The sequence below is a fragment of the Pomacea canaliculata genome, linkage group LG8, assembly GCF_003073045.1.
Source record: "Pomacea canaliculata isolate SZHN2017 linkage group LG8, ASM307304v1, whole genome shotgun sequence".
Taxonomy (NCBI): Eukaryota; Metazoa; Mollusca; class Gastropoda; order Architaenioglossa; family Ampullariidae; genus Pomacea; species Pomacea canaliculata.
Genome location: NC_037597.1, coordinates 20,310,661 through 20,336,635, shown reverse-complemented (window position 1 = coordinate 20,336,635; position 25,975 = coordinate 20,310,661). Strand labels below are relative to the sequence as shown.

At 38.7% G+C, this 25,975-nt stretch overlaps 2 protein-coding genes across 2 annotated transcripts in view; one reads left to right on the top strand and one right to left on the bottom strand.

Annotated features, from left to right (window-relative positions):
• The window catches only part of LOC112570060 (ribosomal protein S6 kinase alpha-5-like), a 41,006-nt gene extending 24,245 nt beyond the window's left edge, over positions 1-16,761 (top strand). Inside the window, 15 exon segments of the mRNA XM_025248266.1 lie at positions 3,109-3,177; positions 3,851-4,069; positions 4,504-4,619; positions 5,220-5,330; positions 5,575-5,655; positions 6,118-6,221; positions 6,353-6,659; positions 7,116-7,238; positions 7,485-7,561; positions 7,833-7,980; positions 8,394-8,501; positions 8,503-8,565; positions 8,827-9,030; positions 9,675-9,825; positions 10,099-16,761. Coding sequence (XP_025104051.1) covers positions 3,109-3,177; positions 3,851-4,069; positions 4,504-4,619; positions 5,220-5,330; positions 5,575-5,655; positions 6,118-6,221; positions 6,353-6,659; positions 7,116-7,238; positions 7,485-7,561; positions 7,833-7,980; positions 8,394-8,501; positions 8,503-8,565; positions 8,827-9,030; positions 9,675-9,825; positions 10,099-10,895 — 2,678 coding nt within the window. The 3' untranslated portion in view covers positions 10,896-16,761.
• A 1,192-nt stretch (positions 16,762-17,953) lies between these two features.
• Positions 17,954-25,478, bottom strand: LOC112570058 (retinol dehydrogenase 13-like). Its single transcript, XM_025248264.1, has 7 exons — positions 24,917-25,478; positions 24,284-24,402; positions 23,781-23,936; positions 23,158-23,262; positions 21,343-21,552; positions 20,653-20,860; positions 17,954-20,208 (listed from the first exon to the last, which is right to left on the bottom strand). Exons 1-7 carry the CDS (start codon positions 24,985-24,987, stop codon positions 20,106-20,108), a joined length of 972 nt encoding a protein of 323 aa, XP_025104049.1. The 5' UTR covers positions 24,988-25,478; the 3' UTR covers positions 17,954-20,105.
• Positions 25,479-25,975: the final 497 nt, after the last annotated feature.

The following is a 25,975-nucleotide window of genomic DNA, read 5'->3' as shown; positions in this document are numbered from 1 at the left end:
AGAGAGGCAAAAGGTGAGAGGAGGGAGGCTTAATTGTTGAGAGGGGATTGTGTTTTGAGTTTTGGAAGTGAGAAGTCACTGCATGCCGAGACAGTGTACTTGAATAGGGAGAAGAGATTTGGAGTTTGATCGCCCTCACCACTCGGTTACACAATGTAAACTAATTTCACTAATACCAGTATAAGAAACTTTTTTAAAAAATGACCACCTTCGCAACCCCCTTGTAGGCACGTCGCGACCCCCCAGGGGGTCGCGCCCCACAGGTTGAGAACCGCTGCCCTACAGTGAAGATGTGTTTATTAAGAGTATATTCTTCGGGAGGAAATTTATAATTCGCTCGTGGTTATCAGAGTTTTTGCGATGGCGCTGTTGCGCCCCGTGTCGCCTTCCTGCCGGCGCCCGGCTGATGTTTACGCATTCTAACAGTTCATTATAAATCTTTTTCCCCTTCCCTTCAGCGACTGAAAAGGCCATTGAACCACAGTATCCTTGTTTAAACTCGGAAATGTAGCCAGGTGCAATGTGGGATTGTATGTTTTCCATACCGCTGATGCGTGGGCCGTTGGTGACGCCGATGTCAGGTCAAGCATACGAGAACACTGCGGAAAAGAGAGCTAGCTTACACAAGTGTGGGCTCAGATTACTGAGAGAGAGATAGTTTACATAAATGTAGGTTTAGAATACCAAGAGAGAGCTGACATAAATGTGGGCTCAGATCGAATACTAAGAGAGAGAGATGACATAAATGTGGGCTCAGAATACTGAGAGAGAGCGGACACAAGTGTGGGCTCAGAATACCAAGAGAGAGAGCTGACACAAGTGTGGGCTCAGAATACCGAGATTTTTCTGCCTGTCCTTGCAGGCTTCGTCAATTAGCACGAGCACTGTGGAGGGTTGTGAAGCCCCTAGCAAACAGTCAAAACGCATGATAATGGCAAGGACCCTGTAGCGCGTGCGTGACTTCTTGTCGTGTCAAAGTAGATGCACCGCGGCTAGGAGATGGGAGGGGAAGGGGAAGTCCTCTTCTTCTTTTTTGTGCCGCGCTCTTCACACTCACATTGATGCACTTGATGACCTCGGAGTGAGTGAGCTGGCAAAAGCAGCAGCACTCGTTCTCAATGATATACGCCGTGATTGATGTAGGCATGTACAGAGGCTGAAGGTTTTAGTAGCTTGTTAGTGAATTACAGTCAGTAGCTTGCTAGCAGTATATTCACAACTTCTCCAGCTGGCCTCTTTGCTTGAAGGTTCCGATTTTTTATCTCGCTCGTGTGCGTAAAAAACGTACACTAGAGGAAACATGCAGCTGTGCGAAAAGGTCTTTTTGCTCAGACATTTTGTTGACTATATAACGAAAGCCATTGTGTACACAACAGAAAATGCCACGAGCTATTGGGCAAGTTGAATATCAGGTTAAATAACTCATGAAGGCAGGAATAATTTCTCGTCGGTTGGCAGAGATTAATTGAGACAAGAGGACGATATGTGCAGATGAAATGTGTTGGTGAGTGGGGTGAGTGGGGTAGGTGTGCAGTGTTACATCCTGCAGACACCTTATATCATTACACCCACCTTGTTAGCTTTTTTTCATTTTGTAGGAGGTAATGTTTACCGGTAAATTCTATACTTAGACACCTGCGAGACGCAAATAAAATTGTTTTGCCAGCTCTCGAAGGACATTACATAAACTGTGGGGTTTATTTTTGACCGCTTGTGCGTAAACACTTTTCGCAGACTTCCCACCTTTTTCAGCCCGTTAATCACCGCTCTTGTCCGCCAGCTGACGTCACCGGCTCCCTGTCTTGGCTACGTCAGCACTTCTTGTTTGCGTGTCACGCCGGAGCCAGTGTGAAAGCCACAGGTTCACACGTGTGTGTCTGGAGGCGCACATCTGTTGCCCCTGGCAGCGGGCACCAGCCATCTGTGTGCTTTCTTCGGCCACAGTTTCTGTTTTATTGCTGTGATCTTCGCATCACAGTGACTTCATTTCCTGGCGGAGTGTTTGCCGCAGCTTTGCCGCCTGGCGGTGAGCTGCAACAAGTTTCATTGCACCAGACGCGTCGCGCGTGAACGATTTGACACACGGATGTTTCTCGTAATTCCATTCAAATAAATTCAAAGAACACGATATTACCTACACCGCCTCAGTATATTAAAATAATTGTCTGCGTCCATTAAAAAAAAAAATAGATACAGCTATTGATAGATGAATCGGTCGGTTACGACTGTCTTATCTGTCTTCATGGATTGTCCGTGCTAGACGCAGGTGTGGGCTGTGGGCAGGTGGCTGAACGAATTTTGAGCGCGGTGGGTGTGAAGCTTCCACTTTATAAAGATTTTTTCGTGGTCGGGAAACGGGGTATGGGGATTTAATTGTGGCCAGGGGGTGGGAGACCCTGAGAAGCACACAGAGAAGGGGATGAGAAAGACAGCAATAACATGAGATTTGATAAACACTAGGGAGCCTTGATGTTTTCATGCAGACATACGAGATGCATTCATCATCATCGGGACGAAGGCAGATGTGGCGACGGACGAGCATGAGTGACGTGACTGGGAATTCCGGGTTCGTCCCATTGGACGGCTATTTTGGGTTTGTGCGGGCATGCGTCAGGTCGTCATAGTTGTACTAAAAATAGCAATCGGTCAGCCTCGTCCTTGTCGTCAGCTGCTTGTTACAGAAAACTCCAGGGACGCGACACGCGCTTGTTGACTGAACCTTTTCCATTGTTTTATGGCCGCAAGATAGGATGATGTGTGCAGTCTCCGCCCAAGTCATTGTCTGATGCCAGTTGACAAGTTTTCACAGACCGTTAGTGGCAGTCGGCAGTGGTCAAGATATGTAGGTCATCTCTGCAGTGACTTTTATATACACACAGAACTCGGACTGTAGTTAGAGATTGCAGGCCGAATCGAAAGTGAAAATCAGGACTGGTTGAGTAAGCACAAATTAAGAACAATGAGTATGAAATAATGCTTTTTTGTTTGTTTTGTTCAGTCCCTGAAATGACTGGTATAATATATTATACTTACTCTGTCCGCACTGAACATCAGAAACAGTGCCAGAGGAAAAGAACTTTGATGGATTGTCACATTTCTGTGTTGCAGTCAACATGAAAGGTAAAGGGAGAGTTGGAATGAAGGACTTTGAACTGCTTAGGGTGCTTGGAACAGGAGGTGAGACTTTGTCATTGTTTAGCAATTTTTTTCAGTTGTGTGCTTGCATGCATACCTACATATAGGTACTATATATTTAAGCACAGTCCATGCATGTCCAGAGTTTTAGTTTAACTTATTCCTTGTTGCTCCCTTGAGGAGCATAGAGCCACAAATATAGAGTTTTACCACACCCTTTTTTTTTCGAAACAAATATTTTCATTTTAACCAATGATATTGCAAGAGCCAAATTCAACAACAAAAGTAGTTAACATCTTTACAAACCAGTGTTGGTTTACCAGATACTGCAGAACTATGACTAGAACACAGCAGTAATTCACAAACAGATCATGCTGATAAATGGAATGATTTAGGGGAAGTATATTGTGTAAGGTGTAGGTCAGACCTAACAAAACTTTTTACTTGGACATTAGTGTGTGTATGTAATGACAATAATTCTGATGATAACATTGATGTTGAAGGTGTTTGCTGCTGATGATAATGATTTGTTTGGTTGCTGCTGTTGTTGTTTGGGGTCTTTGGTCTTTTTCTTTTTTCTTTTTTTTTTTTTTTGTCTAGTAATTCTATTAACAATGTAGAGGCTTATTAGACCTTTGAAACTTTGTATAAACAGACTAACATAATTTAGTTTCATTATCTCAGAAATTACAACTGCAATGGTGGTGTCTTGCAGCATATGGCAAGGTGTTCCTGGTGCGCAAAGTTGGTGGCATTGATGCTGGTAAGCTGTATGCTTTGAAGCAGTTGAAGAAAGCAAGCATCGTTCCCAAGACCAAAACCACAGAGCATACCATCACAGAACGACAAGTGCTTGAGGCGATCAGGGACTCACCATTTCTGGTCACACTGCATTATGCCTTCCAGACTGATGCCAAGTTGAACTTGATTCTTGGTAAAATTCTAGTGTCCTTGCTAGCTATACAATTCATTATTTTTGATGAGTCAGGTATATTTGTATGTGTGTGGAGGGAAGTTAATGTGTGTGTGTGTGTTTTCTACTGCGCATGTGTTTGCTTATGCATATGTTGGTATATGTAGCTTAACTTGTAATTAAGCAAGCACTAACATTAAGGTTATTATAATCTTAAAATTTACATATGTGACAACTATGCTTGCACGCCAACTTATTTTGTCAAACACATTTTGTGGCAAGGATAATTTTGTTTACATTTATTCTTTTGAAACAATAAATATACACTTTTTGACATTACATTTTCTTTAGCCTGTTGGATTGATGCATCATATACATACTTAAGTGTTGTAATCACATAAGTGCATTTTAAATCTGTTACTCCATTTAGTGAAAAGAATTGCTATTTCTTTCAGATTATGTCAATGGAGGAGAAATGTTTACTCATCTGTATCAGCGTGAGCACTTCAAGGAGAGTGAGGTCAGGATCTATGTGGGTGAAATCGTGCTAGCCCTAGAAACACTGCATAATGTGAGTATCACACCCTTTATTTTTAAATCCATTGGTCAAATCTGGTCCCATTTAAAGATTTAGCTAGTAGCAAGCAGTTTTTTCTTCTACAGTTGTTAAAACAACAGGTTTTGTTTTGACAAAAGAAAAAAACGGGGGTTAGTTCATTTTACTGTATAAATCATTGGCTAATCTAGGCCAGACCTGTTTTATTTGAAATCCAGGCTTATGAACCATAAATCAGGTTTCTTCTAATCTCCCATTATAAGGGCTTTTATCCCATTGATAGCCAGCTATATATATCGTAGTTCTGTATAATATTCAGGGATTTGTCACATCCAACTTTGCAGCAATTGCATCATAGCCAAATGATTCTTGAGATCATATTACTAATCTTGCTATAAAAGGTGAAAAAAGTCAAGGCTCACATTACCCTCTGGTCTTGAACTTAGTGAGGCTTTGAAAAAAAAGGTTATAAGCATATATCTTGTATTTTGCATTCAGACCAAAAGATATTAACACTGATAACATAGTCAATTGATAACATAGTCAATTCACTAAAGTTGTAACAGATATGCAGATTAAAGGGGCAATGATGTATGGTATAGTTTTTGTCAACAGCTGGGTATTATATACCGGGACATCAAGTTGGAGAATATTCTTTTGGATTCTTCTGGTCATATCGTGCTGACAGACTTTGGCCTTAGTAAAGAGTTTCTCACTTCTGAAGAAGTAAGTTGGATTTCAGTGGTGTACATGTATGCATGTGTGTGTGTGTGAAGAGAAAACACATGATAGACGTGTGCTTTTATGTGTTTGTGCATGTACACATATGCATACACATTTAGTGGTCTGCATTTATTTGACTTTTTAACTTAATAAAGATATCCAAAAGAATTTCTGGTGATTAAAGAAAAGCAACAAGCATTGCTGGGACGTATTACAGTAGAACTTGCTCTTATGCCTTGTGTTTCAGAATCAAAGGACATACTCATTCTGTGGAACCATTGAGTACATGGCACCTGAGGTGGTCAAAGGTAGTTCAGGCCATGACTATGTAAGTATTTTGCAGGAACAATTTATATCTTTAGAATCTACGATGTTCATTAAAATATACCTATGAACTGCAGGCAGTAGAAGGTGATATATTTTTGACAAATTTTTGATGACAAAGCTGATAAATCATTTTTAATTTCTGTAGTGCATTTTGGTCATGGGGTGGGCCAAAAGGGGTAGGATCTCAGGTGTGTGAACCTGTGATGTCCTTTGTAGGGTAACTTACATGTCTTTTGTCCCCATCTCAAACCCAGCTCTCACTAGCACTGCCAAGAAGCTGTTTGCATGCGACAGTTATCTGAAAAAAATAACAGAATTTTACTGTGTATTTAGTTATTCCCAGCTAGCCAGTATAGGTGCCACACAGCATATTAACTACTAGCTAAATGATTCTTTGCATGCATCATATGCCAATTTCAGAATGTGAGTGATTGACTGTTAAGACATTTTGTTTGGTGTGCAGGCTGTTGACTGGTGGTCATTGGGGGTATTAACTTATGAACTGCTTACTGGTGCCTCTCCTTTTACTGTGGATGGAGAAAAAAATTCACAGTCAGAAGTATCAAAGTGAGTATCTCTCCTTACCTCCCCCCCCCTCCATTTAGCTTTAATTCTCACATTGCCATCTAGAAATGGGTGAGCAAGATCGTTTTCATTAACAATCTTAATTTTTATTATTATTATTATTTTTTGCTCAGACGCATCCTGAACAACAACCCACCATATCCTGAAACATTTTCACCAGAGGTGAAGGACTTCATTAAGTCCCTGCTGATAAAGGACCCACGCAAAAGGCTTGGTGCTCGGGGAGTGTTTGAGGTGAAAAAGCATCGTTTCTTCAGGGGACTTAACTGGGATGACCTGGCACAAAAAAAGATTCCAGCACCTTTTGTCCCCCAGATTCGCAGTGAATTAGATGTTAGTAACTTTTCAGAGGAGTTCACCAACATGACTCCGACAGAATCACCTGCCATTGTGCCTGATATGGGGAATAAGCTTTTTAAGGCAAGTTTTCACAGCACTGAAAGTCTTCTGAAAGAATGAACATGTTTGCAATGCTAATTGGTCCATTTGAAAATTATTGCTGACAATTGACCAGTCTTTGTACTCTGGTTAGGATATCTCTTGACTTTCTCAGGATGCTCCAGTTAAAGTTTCAAAAAGTAAATTAAGGAATAAACACTTTGGCAGTGGTCTCATCCACTCGTTTTATTCTTTCCCTCTTTTTTTTTACATTAGGATTCTGCGTGTCATTGTGTTAATCCCCCCTCAATACCCTACTCGGCCTCATTTCATTCCACTCTATATATGTGTGAGAGAGTTTTTCATGCATGTAATCATGTATAAATATGCTTGCATTTTCCAGCTTGCAGGTGTGAACAGGCTTAACTAGCTATGTAATGTTGAAAAATCTTTATGAAGAACAATGGACTTAAAGAAATGTGCTTGTTCACATTCCAGGGTTATTCCTATGTTGCACCATCCATAATATTCTCTGAGAACACCATCAGCAGCAACCTACTGGCAGCCACCAAAGAGCATCAACCAGACGAGTCTTTGCTACAGTGTACCACTCACTTCAAGGTACCTGCTTAAGTTATGTCTGCATACTAGCCTCATTTTTTGCTCAAAACCTTAAGTTTTTGAGAAAAGAAATTTAACAACCAAGCAAACAGAAGTATATTGTGTTCTAAAGACCCCGTTCATAACACTAATTAAGCTACAATTTACATGGCAGATATATTTTGCCAATATCTTTACAAAAAAAAAAATTTAGTTTTTTTCCCCTTACTGTTTCTTGTTTGTTAATGCAGATATGATTGTTTTCAGAACTCGGCTTTCTTCCAACACTATGATATTGATCTTAAAGGCCCCGCTCTGGGAGATGGCACTTATTCTATATGCAGGTTAGTTGCATGTTGACTTGCAAGTTAAAATACATGGTACCAGTAAATTGTTCTGTGGTTGTGACCTTGTTTTTCACTTTTCCTCTATTGCAATTATGATGAAGGGTCAGTTTCTTGAAACTCTATGCATTCAAGAATTTCTACCTTGACATATACTGTGACCACCAGCAATTGCTAGCCTTTGCATAAATGCTTTTTTATTTCCGTCCTATTGTCAAACACTCTGAAGTTTAAAAAAAATCATTGTTTTTGGGTTTTTTCCCTTCTCCAGGAAGTGTAGACATAAGAAAACTAATCTCCAGTATGCTGTGAAGATTGTCAGCCACCGACGCACAAGCTGTCATCGTGAAGTACAGCTGCTTAGACAGTGTCAAGGTCATCCAAATATTGTCACACTCATTGATGTCTATACTGATGAGGTGAGAGTAAGCCAAGATTTCAAAAATACTCAAGTCCGTGTGTGAAAAGAGGGAAAGTGGGTTTTTTTCTTTTGTTTGTTTGGTTTTGTTTTTTTTTTGACACGTGAAGGCCTAAATAGGTTTAATATTTTTTATGGCATGAAAATATCTTTTTCTGTATAAGATATTTATTCGTGGGGAGGAAAGTGTATGTGCACATAGTTGCGCCCATACATGTTGTATCCTTTACATCTAAATTTTGAGATGATTCTTTCATGAAATGTTGTATTATGCTGTACATTGTAAAGTTAGAAGTACATATAGAGCTCAGGCTAATGAAGAGCTGCTTGCTTATAATTTAGCAATGAGATAAGAGAAAATAATGCAATCTCTAGTGATTATGGTTAAGAGAAACCTCTTTTCTGCTTGAACAGCTTCATTGTTATATCGTCATGGAGCTACTCAAGGGGGGAGAACTATTGAGTCGAATTAAGAAGAAGAAGTTCTTCACAGAAACAGAAGCAAGTGAGATCATGGGCAAGCTTGGTCAAGGCAGTGGAATTCATGCACAGCCGTGGGGTGGTGCATCGAGATCTTAAACCAGAGGTAACAAGCAGCAATGTTTAGTAGTTCACTTCTAATGCATCATGGGAACTGTAGTGATTTAATCTATCTTATAAAGAACAATTTTCTCACAATTTTTCTGGAAATTATACTGGGGATGTGGAGTTGAAGCAGTGACTTTGTAAGTTCTGTTTGCTGACTGTTGGAACTAACTAAAAACAGTAGAGTGCTGACCTAGTTTATAGATGTTATATCTGAAAATGTAGAAGTTGTGTTTTTACTTATCATGCTGGCCTTTTGCAGAACCTGATCTTTGAAGACATGTCCGATAGAGCAGAGCTAAAGGTTGTGGACTTTGGTTTTGCCACTGTCAACCCAGAAAACCAGACACTGATGACCCCATGTTTCACATTGCCTTACTCTGCTCCTGAAGTTCTGCGACAGATGACTAACCGGGAGACAGGATATGACGAGTCTTGTGATCTCTGGAGTATGGGTGTCATACTGGTAAGGTGACCAAATGCCAAGCTTCATTTAATTTTTTCCACAGAAGACTGGGGGTGGTTTGTTTCTTGCTATTTCTGATAAGGCTATTTCAAGGATATTTCTTGCTAAGGCTTTACCAGTATTGACAATGTGACACCTTTTACTAGTTTTAATGTCTTTTTTAAAGTGTAAAAGGCTGCATAAACAAATTCAGCCACTTAAGTTCATGTGACATAAAATCAGCATCAGCAAGCCACTAGCACCATGCCAAAATTTTAGAAATGTCAAAGTTTGACAAAGTCATTTAAAATGATGTTGATAGCATTCACTTTCTTTTCAACATGAGAACACAGCGACGTCTTTGTTTAGAGACCATTATTATTATGTATATCTTTGTAAAGCACTTTGAGCTAATCTTTGATACTTAATTCGTATATAAATCCACTTTATTATCATTAAAATGCAAAGAAATTAATAAAAATGTATCAGAGAAGTTTAACATTTTTTTTTTAAGTATAACAGATGTCTAAACACACATCTAATTTTTTGTTTTGTTTTGTATGTCTGTCCCTCACACAGATTTTGTCTCTCATTAGTATGGCTTGTTTTAAGCTGTACTAATTTGTCTTGTGTTCCCTAATAAAGCACAGTATTTTATCATGCAGTACACAATGCTGTCTGGCCGAGCACCATTCCAAGACCACAACAAAGAAGAATCAGCAGAAACTATAATGCAACGCATTCGTGGTGGGGAGTTTGACATGTCAGGGCCTGAGTGGAGTTCAGTGTCAGAGGCTGCCAAAGATCTCATTCAAGGTATGTGTGCACAAGAATGAAATGATGCATGCACATGATCACTTACATATCTCGTTATTTTTCTTTTACAGTGAATATTTTCATGGATGCATAAATGTCAGGTTGCTCTAAAATGATAAGTACTTTCCACCAAGAGTGACAGCATTGACTGTTGTCAGGCAGTGTCACTACATTTCACTTTTTGTCCTTGTTGTGTTTTATGAAGAAGTTATTTTAGGGAAAAATAACCATTTACTCATTCAAGATGACAAAATTCCCTTTTGTTTTTGAAAGGTTTGCTGACAGTTGAACCATCAAGAAGGTTACAGATGAAAGATGTTCAAAGGCACAGGTGGTTGCATGCCAGTCAAGGGGGACAAGCAGGTCATACCCCTTTGCGAACACCAGGTGTGCTATCCTCCTGCAGTACAGTCAGCTACCAACTGTCAGCCACATTAGATGCATTTCATCAGGCCACTCGGGAAGGATTGCGTCTACAAGATGTGTCAGCAGCTCCTCTGGCTAAGCGAAGAAAACTGAAGAAGAACTCCTTTGACAACAGGAGCTCCTCCACAGATTCCAACAACTCCACCTCCACAAATTCGTCCAGCGGTGTTACACAGTCACCTGTGCGCCAGTCCCCAGTGCGAACCTTTTCCAATGCCTCCAGTACCTCCCAAGGCTCCACAGGCTTTGTCCCCAGCAGAGCCTCACCCCACTGCCAGCGAGGGGGTGACCTTAGGGTGTCCCCACTTGTGCAAACAGAATCTGTGGAGCCTGTCGTCATTGAAGACCTTGTTGGTGTCGAGGACCAGCTGGAGGCAAGGATTTCTCCTATCTCAGTGTTGGCAGAGGATTCAAGTTTAGACATCATCAGAGTGCCATCTGGAAGCTGTGAGGACTTGCCAGGTGTCACCATGGGCATAAAAAGAAAAGCAGACACTAGTTGTGAAGATGATGATGAATTGTCTGATGATGATTGTGTCATCATTGCTTCACCATCAGCTTTCACTCCGACAGACAGAGCCAACAATAACCGGTCAAGAGTCAAGGTGCCAAAATGGACAGGGACCATTGTTATAGATGACTGATCAAGTCAGTAATAGTGATATTTTGTTTTTGTTTGTGGTGTTAGCTCTTCGGCATCAGCTGTTTGGCTTGGTGCACAGCTTCATTGTGGGGTGGGGTGGGAGTGGATCCTAACTGGCTTTTTAAATAATAGCCATCGTCTGCCTCATCTTTTGTAGCCAAGTGTTTGCAGAAACTGAACTACTTGCTTTTGTTAGCAATTTTGGATTGCTAAAAGAGGCATCAAAGTTTTGCTTAGATTGCAGATCATCTCCTTTGTTCTTATACATACTTGAGTGGCAGCTTTCTTGGATACTGTTAGGGCAAAGAGTGTGTGATATCCTTCCAAATGGAGCAGATTGTGTAATATCATCTTGACTTTCTTCTTTCACATTTTTCTTATGGTCAAGTGACATGATGCACCAACTAATAAACTAAATGGCAAAACAAACAATAGGACCTAGTACTGAAAATAGTCTACTTTCCTTTCAAAAAAAAGTGTGGCAAATACAGTGAAGGCAAATTATTGGGATATGTTTATCAGCTGTGCTTATGATGAGCTTTATTACGATCAGTAAATTATCCTTCACCTTTCTTGCCAAGACTGAACTGTCACAAGGCATAGTTACTTCTGATTCATTTTATTAATTTTTTATTTGTTTTTGCAGACTACATGCTTCAGTCATTCAGTTTCAAAACTTACACATACACACTTTCTAATAGTTGGCCAAGATAACAGCTTTTATTGATTTTGGCCTGAATTCGTGTCGCTGTAATTTATTTGTTAACGTCAAGCAGTGTGGGTCTTTCGCACTTGCAAAGCAGCCACTGCACAGCATGCAGTAGTGTTGGTCATTCCATTCAGTGGTGTAGATATGAAAGGTTCTGTCACCTTCCCCCTCTCACCCTTTCTTCAGACATCAGATCCCACTTGTTCCAAGATCCCCTGGATGCCTCAAGTATCATAGACCAATAAGATATAACACAGAGTTAACAAGGAGTGTGTTACTTTTGTGGCCTCTTTACCTGAGGTTCTTGAAATCACAGACCTCAGGTTAAAGAGAAAAAGAGGTGTTGGTGTGCATACCGTCTTATTCATCGCTGTATGGAAGATACGAAGTATGCATTCTCCCTGACATTCTTATCCCTAAAATTGCGTCATTGTGTGGGAGCAGAACCAAACAAGATTTTATTGGTGCTGATGGTCTGGGAATAAACTTTCCTTGTAATTTTATCATTCCATTGCAGGGATGATTGTCACTTTCCAGTGTCAAGCTATTAGCAGCTAGCTGCAAGAGTCGATAATATTGTAGCTGTTGTAATATTTGAGAAGTGTACTAATTTATCCACTTTGTGATACAAACTGTTTCTAGCTATAAAAGTCATATTAAGACTTTGGCAGGCTGATGAGTACTTTTTACTTCTACATTCAAAACTTTACAACTTTCAGCAGTTCCCTGAAAGAAATACCACCCAACTGACTTGTGCTATTCAAATTCCAAACTAATCAGAAGAAAACTTGTATTTATTTCTTTTTGGCACAAGAAATAATCATTTGGTCATGCCAAGATGTTGATGTGCTCAAATCATGTACAGTCATAGCGTCTCTCTTTTTTAAAAGCAAGTAAGCTGTGACTTCACATGCTGGTGTCTTCTTTGGTGACACCTAAATAATTGCTGAGAGCAAAACCACAGCTAGGTTTCTAGCCTATGAACATATCTTTGAGTATTAATGGTCTGCTTGCTCCCCTGACCACAAACTGCAAAAGCAGTAATAAATGATGAGTTTTTCAAAGCTGTCTCCAATTCACTATGAAGTGTTTTACTGATTTATTAATCCTTGAGTGAAACATTTCTATAATTAAGACTACCAATTAAGCCAGCTATTTCATGGAGTAGTCAGGTGACACCAGAAATGAACCAAAGCTATTTTTATTAAATTATCGAGTCCCCTCCCCACAATTTTTTTCTCTGTATCAGCAGTTTGTGATTGGTATGTCTTGTAGCAGCCAGTTTATTTCCATGAATCCCTGTGCAGTCTTGTTAAGTTTTCATCTGTTTCATGTGCTGTCTGAACATTCCATCCCATGTTGTTGTTCCCTTGGGTGACATTTTGTTAAAAGTTTGGCTATTTTTTAAAACTGCTTCTCAAAAAGGTGTTCTAGTTTTCACATCTTATAAGTTTATATCCTTACCATCCTTTGTGTAGTTTCTTTGTAAAGTTAGAAGAGTTTCTCTGGCTTTGCGCCTCTTTTCTTCTTTTGTTTGAATATTCTGTTTCAAGACCACAAGTAAACTTTAGTAGACACAGAGATTAAAAATAGCTAAAGCTGTGATATTCTTACCTTTTGATGCTCATCTTTGCTTTGTAATACCACAGATTACATGCTTTAGAAAGATGTCTTTCTCCCCCAGAACTCAGTTTCTGAGATAAATTATGGTAGACTAGTAATTTGGCATATTGGTAAACTGGAACAACATGCAAATCTCATTTAGAAAGGTTTTCTCAGATATCTTTCTTCGTCACCTCAAAATCGCCCTGTTGCCATAAGTATTTAAATGAGCTAAATTGTGGCTTAAATGAAATGTGTGAAAGTGACAACTCTTGCAACTCCAAATTAGGATTCTAATTCCCCTTATTTTCATTCTCTCTCATTGCTATTGCCATCTACTTAGGCTTCAATGATGGATCATGAGATTTATGTCCAGAGGACTCCCTTGTGGATTAGTGCTGTGCAAGTTAAGCTGTCTAGAAAAAAGATCTACCAGATTGCCTGTGGCAGTGTTTGTGTTCCATCAGTTTTAAATCTGTCAGAATTTACTGCAGATGACCAGTGACTGGGCCGTTGAAATGTTTTCTTTTCAGAAGAGAATTTGTAGATCATGACACATACTAAAGCTGCTATAATTTACTGCCAATATGAAATTGTATAATTCTATTTATGAAAGTCTGCCTAAATCGTACTAATACTTGTACAGCTATATTTATTACCTGACAAGAATATTGCTTAGAAATACTTAACTCTACAAGCTTTCCTGTTTTGCATAACCTTTTCATACCTATTTTTTCTAGAATCATTGTTTTCTTTACATTGTGCAAATGAAGCCACTGAATTATTTTCTGTGATCTCAGTCAGAGTACTAACAAACTAAAGCTACACTGAGCACTGACTTTTCACAACTTGGAACCCTATAATAGCAAAACATTTCATTTCAGCTGGCTGCAGAATATTAGAACAAGTTAAAACTGACAACAGTGCAGATCATTGTACATTATTAAGTACAGTCACAAGTTGTACTCTGTTATTGATGATAAAATTTAGATCGATGTTGTACTGTTTTCAAAGATATTCTGTGCATTTTCTGTAAATTTTTTTTTTTTTTTTGGTCTGGGTTTTGTTTATAACTTTATTCGGTGGAAAAAATTTTGTTGTGTGCAGATGGTGTTAATTGCACAGATTTGTTTCAGAATTACAAGAAATTTTGTTGTCCATTGAAATGCAGTCAGCAGCATTGTTAGGGGAAAAAGCTAAACTTGTTGAAGTCAGTGCCCTTGAACTTGATCTGTGATTGTCTTTTTGTGATGCTGTGATCCTGTCTAAAGCAGTGTCTTTCACCCTTGAACAAGAATGTGGTCATGCCTTCGTCTTTTGGCAGCAGTGGTGTTCCTGGCTTTTTCTTCCAGTCCTCTTTTGGGGTGACACAATTGAACATCTTGACATCTATCCCGAATCACTGTTCAAATTGTACAGAGGATTGTCACCATTGCTAAGTATCATAAACTCTTGGTGCAACATGTAAACTTGGCCAACTAGGAAAGCAATTTTACTTTCTCTTTCTCTGGTCTGTTAAGAACTAAGTCTTACAGATTTTTACTGGTGGAGTTTTCAGTGTGGTTTTATTCCTTCAGTAACTACAGCACTCTTTGCCACTTAAAAATGTGAACTTTGTGGCTTCCCTTCAAAAACAAAAAATCTAAAGTTATATTTTGTCGAAGGAAATTGCTACTTTTAAAACTGGTATTTTTCTGGAATTTTGTGTACTTTGTGGATGATGGCAGTCATTGTGGCCAAGTAAGCTGTGCTGAATGAGGCTCAATGTGTTGCAAAGTTTATTCACAGAGAAAGGTGTGCATAGCCTCCAACAATCTGCAGGTAAAGAGTAGGTGCTTTCAAATGGTGATCTGATAATGTGTAAACCAAAGTCATACTAAGATTTGTGGATTTCAGAGGTTGCCAGACAATTTTGAAGAGGAGAGAAAACTTTCTTGGAGGAGAATGTGTAGGTGGATTAGATGATAGAACTACTTGATTACATAGGCCTGCTTATTTAGTTAGCTTGTAGTGTTGTGCCTAACCCTAACCCTTAGTTTTTCAAATAAAGCTGCTGTCCATTTGGGAATAGAGAAATCTGACGTGCTGACAAGGGCATATCTGGATTAATCCTTACAAGGGCCACCCCTCCCCTTCAAAACATGCAAACAAAACTACACTTTACAGGTGTTTTCCTCATAATTGTTGTTTTGCTGATCACTCATATTGTGACCAAGGTACTAGTCGTGATTGAATGGCAAGTCTACATCAGATTAAACCTTAGTCATTAGTACATCTTCCTGTCTTGCTTGTACTCTGTTCTGATAGCTGCATCATAAGTGTTACGAAAGAATATTTAGCATTCATTCTCTCCCTATCCTCATTAAAGGAACAAGTTATACGGATTGATTGAACAGTGAATATGCTGTTTTTGCCTTGAAGTGTTTGGGGTTTTTTCTGCTTCCGAGTGGGCATTCTAGTCAAAAATATCTAGATTGTTCTGTTTATTAGTGCTTGTCACAACTCCTAGCATTCCCTTTGTACAAGTGTACTTTATAATATGCAGGACTGGCATCTGCCAGCTCTTTCTACTGTGTTATCAAAGACCTTGTGATGCTCTCCTGCTCTGGGTGACTGTGCTGAGCTGTTTTGTGGAAGATGAGGCCGGGAGATTGTTAACTTTTGTTGCTAGTGGTGCTGTGAAGAGCAAGGTGATTGATATCTTCAAACCAGGGCAGAGACAGAGAGGGTCAGGAGGGAAGTTCCTTCCTGGAGTATCAACTCTGGAGAAACCTGTAAGATACCACAACAGTGCCACTATTTTGACCCCAGGCTGTCGTGATTGTGGCTTGCTCATGGTGATTTGATATTTCCACTTTTCACAGTCAGCCTTGTTGTCTTTGCTCGTTTATTGTTAACTGGCCAGTGTCAAATTATCTCAAATTGTCATCGACGTAGCAGACTTTCCAGACTGGAAATGGAGGTGGGTGATGTCACAGCCAAACAGGTGATATTTATCACTATGGTTATGTTTAGTTTTGATGCTATTATGTTCTTTCTACAGCTGGAGTGACACAAAGCTCTAGCTGGTTGTATTACAGGGATTACGGTGTAAAATTTATTTTGAGATCTTGGTCACAGTCGAAACTAATGAAATACTTTGCAGCTTCTTGATCTGTAGTGGAAGGGTCATGCAATAACTTTTGTGAAGGTTGAGTTTGTTTTTTTAAAAAAAATTTGGAGAAGAGGGGGGTTAAGATTTTGAAAATTTTTTTTTTTTAGTGTTTCGGTTTTCATCACAATAAAACATTCAAGTTACTTCATGACTAAAATGGTTGTCATAAGGAATTTTAAATTTTAACTGGTTTCATGTTGTAGTGATTCTACTATTAAAAGTGAAATGATTGTATGTGCTATATCTATATAAATGCAGATGTGCTTCATACTGTTACACAATTTTAAGCCTGATCCGTGACAAAAAATATAAAATTTTTAGCTCACCTTTTTAAAAATGATTGTATATATCAGGAAATGTTAAAATGCCTACTGGTCAAATAAAGAAACTTCACTAATTTTATCATGTTGGTGCATTTCATTGCAAAGTAGGTCATTTGTAAACATTACTCCGAACAACCTTTCCCATAATGCTAGTCCTTTTTCACACTTCCTTTTGTAATATCATGTTACTCTCAATTCTTGTTCCTGGTTTTTGTTTTTTTTTTTTTTTTTTTTGTTACGCTTTGTATTTTCTGTATTTGATTTTATTCTTTGTTAGAACTGTTGTTGATTCTTATATAGTTCATGTTATTCGTTTTCCTGTCCCTCGTATGCTGTCATGTTTCATTCTAGTTCTCAAGCGCTAAGAGCATGTACGTGCTTTACAAATTTTGTATTTATTATTATTCCTACTACTCGGTCACAACAAATTATCCCCTTTTCCCTTCCACACAAATATCCACACACAGTTACTAAAAGGATACGAAGGTCAGTAACTTTCCAATAGCACCATGTTGCCAAAAGTAATATACTTCATGTCACTGCATTTCAGTCGCCAACCAACAAGTGTACATTATGTCATAGCAGTTGAATGAAATTTTGTAAAGGCACCAAACCTCAAAAAGTATTCACATCAGTGATCTAGCAGCTTTAACACCAACATCATGATGCATATGCCAAGGATTATGGGATTTTTTATTGAGAGGGTCTAAAACTATCTAGCTCAACTCTTACAAAAGTGAAAGGACACAATAAGGGTGGATGGTCATATGCTTTCCTGGAGTACATCCCGCACTCTATCCCTCCCTCCCATATAGACAGTCACATAGGACAACGGATGTCCTCCCTCTGTGCTGCTAAGCAGTGGAACTCGCTTCCACATCACATTCGCCACTCGGACTCCTAGGCTACATTCAAACGCCCTCTGAAAACATATCTGTTCACAAAGTACTATCCCTGAATTACTATTCTTAACTCTCTGGGAATACTGTCATGCTAACCGTTATGTAACTTCTTCATCTTACACTGTTAATAGTATCTTCATCCATTGCTTTATGTTCTACTCTTGTTACCTTATCTTTATGTTGCTCAGTGTGCCTATACATACCTCACTCTCCATTGGCTGTTATTTTTTATTATTTTCATTATTGGTCTGCACAGAATGTGATCTATCTTGGTCGTGATGCTGCACATTATAACTTCCCATTATTATTATACAACCCAGGGCTTCTGCTTACGCAAAAAATTGCGTACAGTACGCATTAAAAATTCGGAGGACCCCTTCAATTTTCGTCAATGGGGTCCCCTTCAAATTTGGGCAAAGAACAGGGACCCCTTAAAAGTCTGAAGAAGGGGTCCCTGGGACCCCAAAGAATTTAGCCTTAGCAGAAGCCCTGACAACCTAAAGCATACAATCATGTACATGCAATATAATGGTGATAAACATGTGACATATATACAATACATGGTCACACTTATTTAGGCCCATGCTCTCAGTGCTCAACACAAGGAGACAGCATACGGAAGGAGGGGGGGGGCATTGGTGTTTTACGCCGTGTCAGCAGCTAAGGCTATATTACGGCAAGCAGCCAGCACTGTAAACAGATGCCACATGCAGAGAAAGAACAGCGTGCCCGAGATGAGAAACGAACTCTGGGCAGCAAACCTTTACTGTATTGGTGACAGGCGCTAACCGTTGCGCCACCGGGCCGCTACAGCATACGGAAGGAGAAAGAACCATGCAGAAATATAAGACAAAGAGGTATCAGGAAATAAACAGTAAAGATGGGGAGTATCAATAATCTGATGACGAGATGAGCAAGTCGACTAATTGATAGACTATAATCATAACTATTGACAACTCATCAATAGGCAAAAAAGTGAAAGGATCAGAAATTTGGTGTAAGGAGTAATGATCATGGAACAAATGTATTTTTAGTGCACATTTAAAAGATTTGATGGCAGTATTCAACTATCTACAGACGATCATCAACATAAAATTTTCTACAGCAACTGTACACAAATTCTGCTGAAAGAATTTTAAGATGATCATTGATATGACAAAGAATTGCAATGTATAAGGCACTTATTAAGTAAATCTAAAGCATATCTGATTATTAAAACATAAACAGATAAAAATCATGGCATTAACCTTCAGAAGGAATACTGATAATGTAGGGTTACTGATAATGTGATGTTTTTCATAGGTTGATTTTTGTTCCCATTTTTTGAGAAGTTAACACATCTACTAGCTTCATTTTCATGTTGACCATGATGGACTGAACTGTAACATTTGGAGAGCATGCTCCCATTCAAATGTGATGCTGAGCTATCGAAAATTCTTGAATTATTAATACAGTAAAACCTTATTAAGACCTTCAAGATTACGACCCCGTCTTTGCTACAACCCAAAAATTATATATAGACGTATTTTCCTATATAAATGGCATCTCTATTATGACTGTTTTTTGCAAAAGTTGCATGTTGTAAAAAATTATGGACATTTACACCTTACCCTATGTTATGATTTTTGCAGAAATTTTGAAATTTTGAAATAGACTGCTTGCTCTATACCTGTCATTTGACCCAAACATCGCTGCAGTCATAGTTACCATATCGTCCCAATACCGAAAGCCAATTCCATTCAGACTCAAAAGAGAAGTTGATCAACAACAGGAACAGATAATAATGTCAAATATTGTCAACAGAGCCATGCACGTTCCATCTCACTAAATAAAAATGGTCACTAAGCAATATTATGTTCACTGAACATACCACACAAAGGCACATAATGCAATTTTCTCTTAAGTATTTTTTTTAAAGGCTTTGTTGTCATTATTCTTTAGTTTGGAGGTTATAATTAAATGTATATACAGACATTCTGTTAACAGAAAACAGGTGTTACTCCTTGTTACTCCTTTCAGCCTATGCCTGATCAATTCGACTTTCAGTTTGGGACGATGTTGTATTAGGTAAGAATAATGCTCATGGCGGAGTCAATTTCACTCAGGCAGGAGGTCAATATAGCCAGGGCAATGTGGTTTTTGGTGGAAATGATCGGCGACTGTTCATTGGTATCTTGTTACCAGCATGCATCAGTTGATTGTTCTTTATTAACAACTTTCTGCAGACGTCACGTGTCTACAGAAATAAAATTATTGTGACCGACTGTTTGTGCTTAACTGCAACTTTTTTGGAGAAATCACGCACAATAGATAACAATCTTGCATTTTAAAACAGCATCTCTGTTTACCACGCTACATATGTACTGATCATCTGAAGAGTTAGTTCCTGTATAAATCTATAATAATAGCCAATTAAGCTAACCCTGTGTCATTTTAAAGGAGAAAACGTTACGTGTAACATTACAAAAGAGCACCATAGCAGGCAAGGTGTTCTAGGAGGCAAGTTCCAGTCTTAGGATGTTCAGGACTGTGAAAGCAGAGTCCACTTTTCACTGACAGCCCACAACTTCTTGGCTGCTTCATCATCTTGAGCTGCTTTGGAAGGTGACTTCTCCTTGCAGTCACTGCAATCAATGGTGCAGTCAATGTTGAGAAGGTCTGTAACTGAGCTATGTAGTATGTTTAAATGCTTAAATTATTTGCACATTTTTACACTTCCACGTCACAAAAGGAATTATTAACACACTGAGTTCAGCTATCGCCTACCACCAAAATGACCTTTGGTCTCTGCTCACTCACACAAAAGCAATCAAGATAACTCAGTAAAATCCCCACAGTTAATTTGTTAAATATCCCAAACTACACTGTAACAACTAGGCTATTAGCAATTTATTATTTAGTCAATAAATAACGCAGCATGCAATTTTTCAACATCCACAATAATACACTGCAATTACTGAGAAAGCAATCACAGAAGATAATCATTATTGCTGATGACTGTATTCCGTGTGTCCCTTAAAGTCCCACATAGAAAATAAAGTCTACGCGGCCACTTCCAGCTGCTTTACCTGTAGTATTTTCCTGACACCCCTTCTAACTCTGATGCCAGTGCACAGTACAGTGTAGTTTGTGCTCCCTGTTTGGGTGACTTAAGCCAGAGCCAACAGATGGGTTTCATTAGAATGCGGCCTATCTCCCACTTAAAGATAAATAAATGTCGAGTAAGTTCAGTGTCCACCACACCAGGGTGCACGGCGTATACTGTGACTCCTGTATCTGTTGACAGAAAATGAAATTCATCAAGGTCTAGTTTACTAACAATCATCCCAAAATGTCTTCCAAGCAAAAAAATGCAGAGATAAAGTGGGGTATGTAGGCACATTATTACAACACCATGCACATACAGGACAAGCAATTTACACAGTCCTTATATGTCTTTGATCAATAAATACTGAGAGTAAAGCAGTATACTTTATAGGTTTCACTGAACAGGCAGATAAATAATAAGCAATGAAGATGATACAATAAAGAGCACCTTGATTTATTTAAATGTACAACAAAACTGCACACAGTGCCAAAGAAGTTTTTCATTTTAAGAAAAGAATTTAGGAAACTGTAAACATTGTATATACATAACTATAAACATTACTAAATTATAAATCACACACAAACAAGTTCCCAAGCTCCATGTTAGGTATTACACTAAATGTCCAGAAACATTCTGTTGCATGTTAATGTGCTTTAAGAAACAAACTCACTTTCCAGTCTTTTTGCAAGTTCATGAGTAAACAGCACATTGGCAAGCTTGCTCTGCACATAAGCGTATAATGGGCTATATGATCTCTCGCTGTTCAGATCATCAAAGTTGATAACACCATGTTGGTGCGCCAGACTGGACAAATTAACAATGCGACTGGGAGCTGATGCCTTGATCTTCTCCAGCAGCAGCATGGTGAGCAGGAAATGGCCTGTAGAAATAAACACCAGCTACAGTACACAATTCTAATCTCGCCCATATTCCAACCAAAAGTAGTAAAAAGACTTTGTAAGCAGGACTGAAAAATACTCTTCAAACTATCCCTTACACGAAAGCTGTTTGTTTGTTTGTTTGTTTGTTTGTTTGTTTGTTTGTTGGTGTTTTATGCTGTGCCAGCAACTAGGGCTATATCACGGCAATAAAAGTAATTTTAAATTTAAAGGTTTCGGGGTAAATCTTCTCAAGTCATGTATCTTTAAAAACAAACCAATATATTAAGTGAACAAGGTGTAAAAGAAAAAATGAAGTGTAAAAAGGGGTGGTGAAGCCCAAAATGGCCACCAGCACACCAGAAATCAAGAGAGAACTATCAGAATGTAAAAAAACTTAAATTTGATGATAGAGTCCTATCCTTTTTGAAAAGGTAAAGACTGCTGCCAATGGGACGGACCTAAATAAGACAAAGAATTTTCCGCAAAAAACTGTCGACGGATAGTCTGGAGCTCTGGACAGATAATCAAAAAGTGTAACACATTAAAATTTCCCTTACACCAGGGGCAGGCTGGTGGTGGTTCACCTCGCAAGAGGTATCCTTGCGTGGCATAGGTGTGTCCTATCTTTAGTCTCGTAAGAACTACCTCCTTGTAGTGTGGCACAAAGGTAGGCGGTCGGAAAGACAGGGAAGAGTGGTGTATAATTTGTTTTGACTTAAAGTGTTCCAGTGGCGTTGCCATAAGGTCAGAATGTAGGTTGAGAATAAAGGTTTGCAGTCAGATGAGATGAGAGACTGTATTTTACCAGGGGACTGACATGCAGCCTTGGCAGCCTGGTCTGCTCGAACATTGCCTGGAATACCAGAATGGCCAGGAGCCCAAATAAAAACAATGTCCTTATTTCGTTGAATAAGTGCTGCATGAATTGTATGAATCTGAACCATAAGGGGTGGTCAGAATCATTTGAAATGAGAGCTTGGAGTGCAGAAAGGGAGTCTGAAATTATCAAAAAGTTGTGCTCCGAAGAGCGGTGAGCATGCTGCAAGGCAAGTAAGATGGCATGGAGTTCTGTTGTGAAAATAGAACATTCGTCTGCCAGTTGGACTGAAACAGCCGTTGTGGTTGGAAGGACGGAACTGCTGCCGCAACGACTGGGCCACCACTTGGGATTTTGGAGCCATCTGTAAAAACTGAGGAGAATGTAGGATAGTCAAAAATGAGTTCATGAAAGTGTTTGAGGTAGATGGAGTCACTAGTGTCCCCTTTTTAGAAAGCTGTAAGATCAAAACGGATCTCTGGAACAGGAAGGGTCCAATGAGGAGTTGTTTGACTGCATCCAAGTTGTAACACATAAGCACAAGCAGCAGAGTAGGTATGACTACATATTTAAAGAATATAATCATGGATAGAGAAATTACCTTTCTTGAAAAAACTGTAATTCTCTAGTAGTCTAGTTAATATGCGTTGATACAACAAATTAAAACACACAAGAACCCTAGCACAGTAAGGTTAAGAAAAAGCAAAACCCACAAAGTTGACATTCATGATAATATAAGCACTAAATACATTATTATTAAGAACTTAAAGCAAAATAACATAAATACCAAGATGATTGACACCCAGCTGCATCTCAAAACCATCCTCTGTAACCATCTTGGGACACAACATGATACCTGCATTGTTGATGAGAATGTTCACCTGCTGTTCATCTGTGGAAATTAATTTCAGATGTAAATTACTGGATAGCTCTGCATTATATTAACTGTTCACAAAACTCTTTCACATCATTTTCTTTTTCTTTCACTAGAAACTTTATTTACTATATAAATACAATTAAATAGCAAACTAGCATATTTCAAATTGTGTGCAAGTGTGTAAAAGAGAGACACCATGAAAATGCATCTGATTTTTTAAGTTTATTACTTTTACAATGCTCCTTATTATTGCCTTTTAAATGGTTTCCTCAATCTTTGTAATCTGTACTGTTCCTGGACATCGTAAGGGAAGAGGGGGAGGGGTAGGAGCAACTAATACACACTGCTGTCTGAAAGCTCATAGTATGAGTATGATACCACCTTCACCTTGCAAACAACTCACTTGCTTGACCTTAGAGCATAAGAGAGAACATTAAATACAGCAATGTGATCATCTAGTCACAAAGGTTCCAGGTACTGTGCTAAATAATAGGAATCTTGCATTAAGTATGTGCAGAAACGTAAGATCTCACTAGTATTGATGTCGTCAGCAAATTCTCTGATAGATTTCATGCTTGCAAGATCGAGCTTCTTTATCACAACATTATTGCTTCCAGTCTCTCTTTTAATTTCTTCACAAGCACTCTGTGCTTTTACCATGTCACGACAGGCAAGTATAACTCGACCACCTGTGGAAAACAAGAAAATTATTATTACTATTATTAATATATAAAAAACATTGTCAGTATTTATGCTCATTGGGTAAATATATTATGCATCTCAAAGTGCACATGTCACGAAAAGGTGGTTGAATGCCTGTGTTTAGTTTATTCCTAACCAAATATTTAAAAATCTAATAACCTGATAAAAAAAATAATTGTTGACATGCATTATAATAAGATCTCTACTGTAACAGCTATCCACATGTAACCAGAAAAATATATTACAAGGACTAAGGTTATGATGATGCATTATGGCATAAAATCATTTAGCTGTCACAGAATATTTTGCCAAAATGTTTTACTGTAGGTTATACCTCGTCGAGCCAGTTCTAAAGCTGTTTCTTTTCCAATCCCTGTGTTTGCTCCAGTGATGATCACTGTTTTGCCTGGAATGCGTTCTTTGCCAAAGAACCATCCCCCACTTATGTAATGCCTATCATAGATACACATTTATCGGCATCAATTCTATTGCATCGTACAATAACCATTTGTGAACAGTGAATGATAAGAAATATTTTCAATGATATTTGGAAGTTTCGAGGGTGGATGGGCGTTGTGTAAGATTGTGAGATCAAATAAAGTGCACTATTCTTGTTGACATGACGTCCTTCAATTTGAACAATGCATGACATATTAAATACACTTATATTATTCAATTATCATGAATGCAGGTTGCTTGGTAAACTGTCAAGCGCGGCTTTTATTACTGTCAGAGGAGAAGTCAATTCCTGAACGAAACATTCAGACGATATATCAGCTCAAAATCATGTTGATCATGGTAAAGGAAAACTTGACCGTTACACTAATGGGAACAATCACACTCACTGGACGCGTATCCACACCCCTTTCTCATCCACCTTGAATTAGTATACTTTCAAGAAATCTAATTCTCTAATAATGTCATGATCGAATGCATCTGTTGTGATTTGAGAAGAAAATAATCTGACCTTAATAGTAAATAACCACCTATCGCAGCACATACGATGCTCAAAGGGCAAGCAAACGAAGTCATGTCCATTTTAGTGCTTTAACGTGTTTTTTTTAAATATGTTTAGTCGGTCGGCACGCGTTGAGCTTGTAAACAATGTATCCCGGAAATGCAGGCTGAAGCTAAGCAGTAGTTTGGAACTTATTATGGAGAAAGCGGAACTTGTTTGTTCTCAAAACCTTCAACTACAAACTTTTATGACTGGGCTCGCTTGTTGCAGACGACTTTTTTTTTTTTTTTTCCTCTCTTCAATTTACTAAAACGAGGCTCTGGAGAAAACAGCTTCCGGTTTAGCGAATGGCTACAGTAGCTGTCAGTAGATAAGACTTTATTTGTCCCAGATGGCGATTCTGTTGCAGCTCGATTAAAATTTAAATTCATACACAATTGCATGCACAAAACTATTCATGTCTCATTCATTCGCACAGCCCCATTCAAAAAGTCGCACGGTTGAAACAAGTCTGCTAGAGTAACAACAGGATGTAAACAAGTAAGAGCTGACGCTTGCCATGAACTTGTATTAATGGACTTTTTATACTTGACCTGCTTCGTCAAAAGTGTCCTTTCCTGTCGTTGTCTCAATCGTGTGTTTTATTTCTAATAATTCTTCCGTGATATTCAAATTGGAGTCGACTCCGCGGATGAAGATGGCGAGTTGTGTGATGTCAGTCGTGTCAGTTAACTATACTTCATCGACTTCAAGAGTATGCAGCAAAGTCTTTTTTTTTTTTTTTTTCGCTGTTTTCACGTCAGTGGTCAGATGACAAATCCGAATAGCAATCGTGTTTCTGCTGAGGCTTACGTCTGCAAACATTTTCTTTTTTGTTTGGATACAAGACTTCACATAGTTTCATCATGCAACTCTTCACAAACTCTCATTAAATGGCCGGGCTGATTAAGCGACCTTCTCTGCCACAATAAAACTCGCTCTCACAGCAGCTTCACTTAGTGATTTTGCCTTTTATAGGTCTGTAACAGGTGCACTGTCGCGCAATAGATATAATGCCTATATGACTGA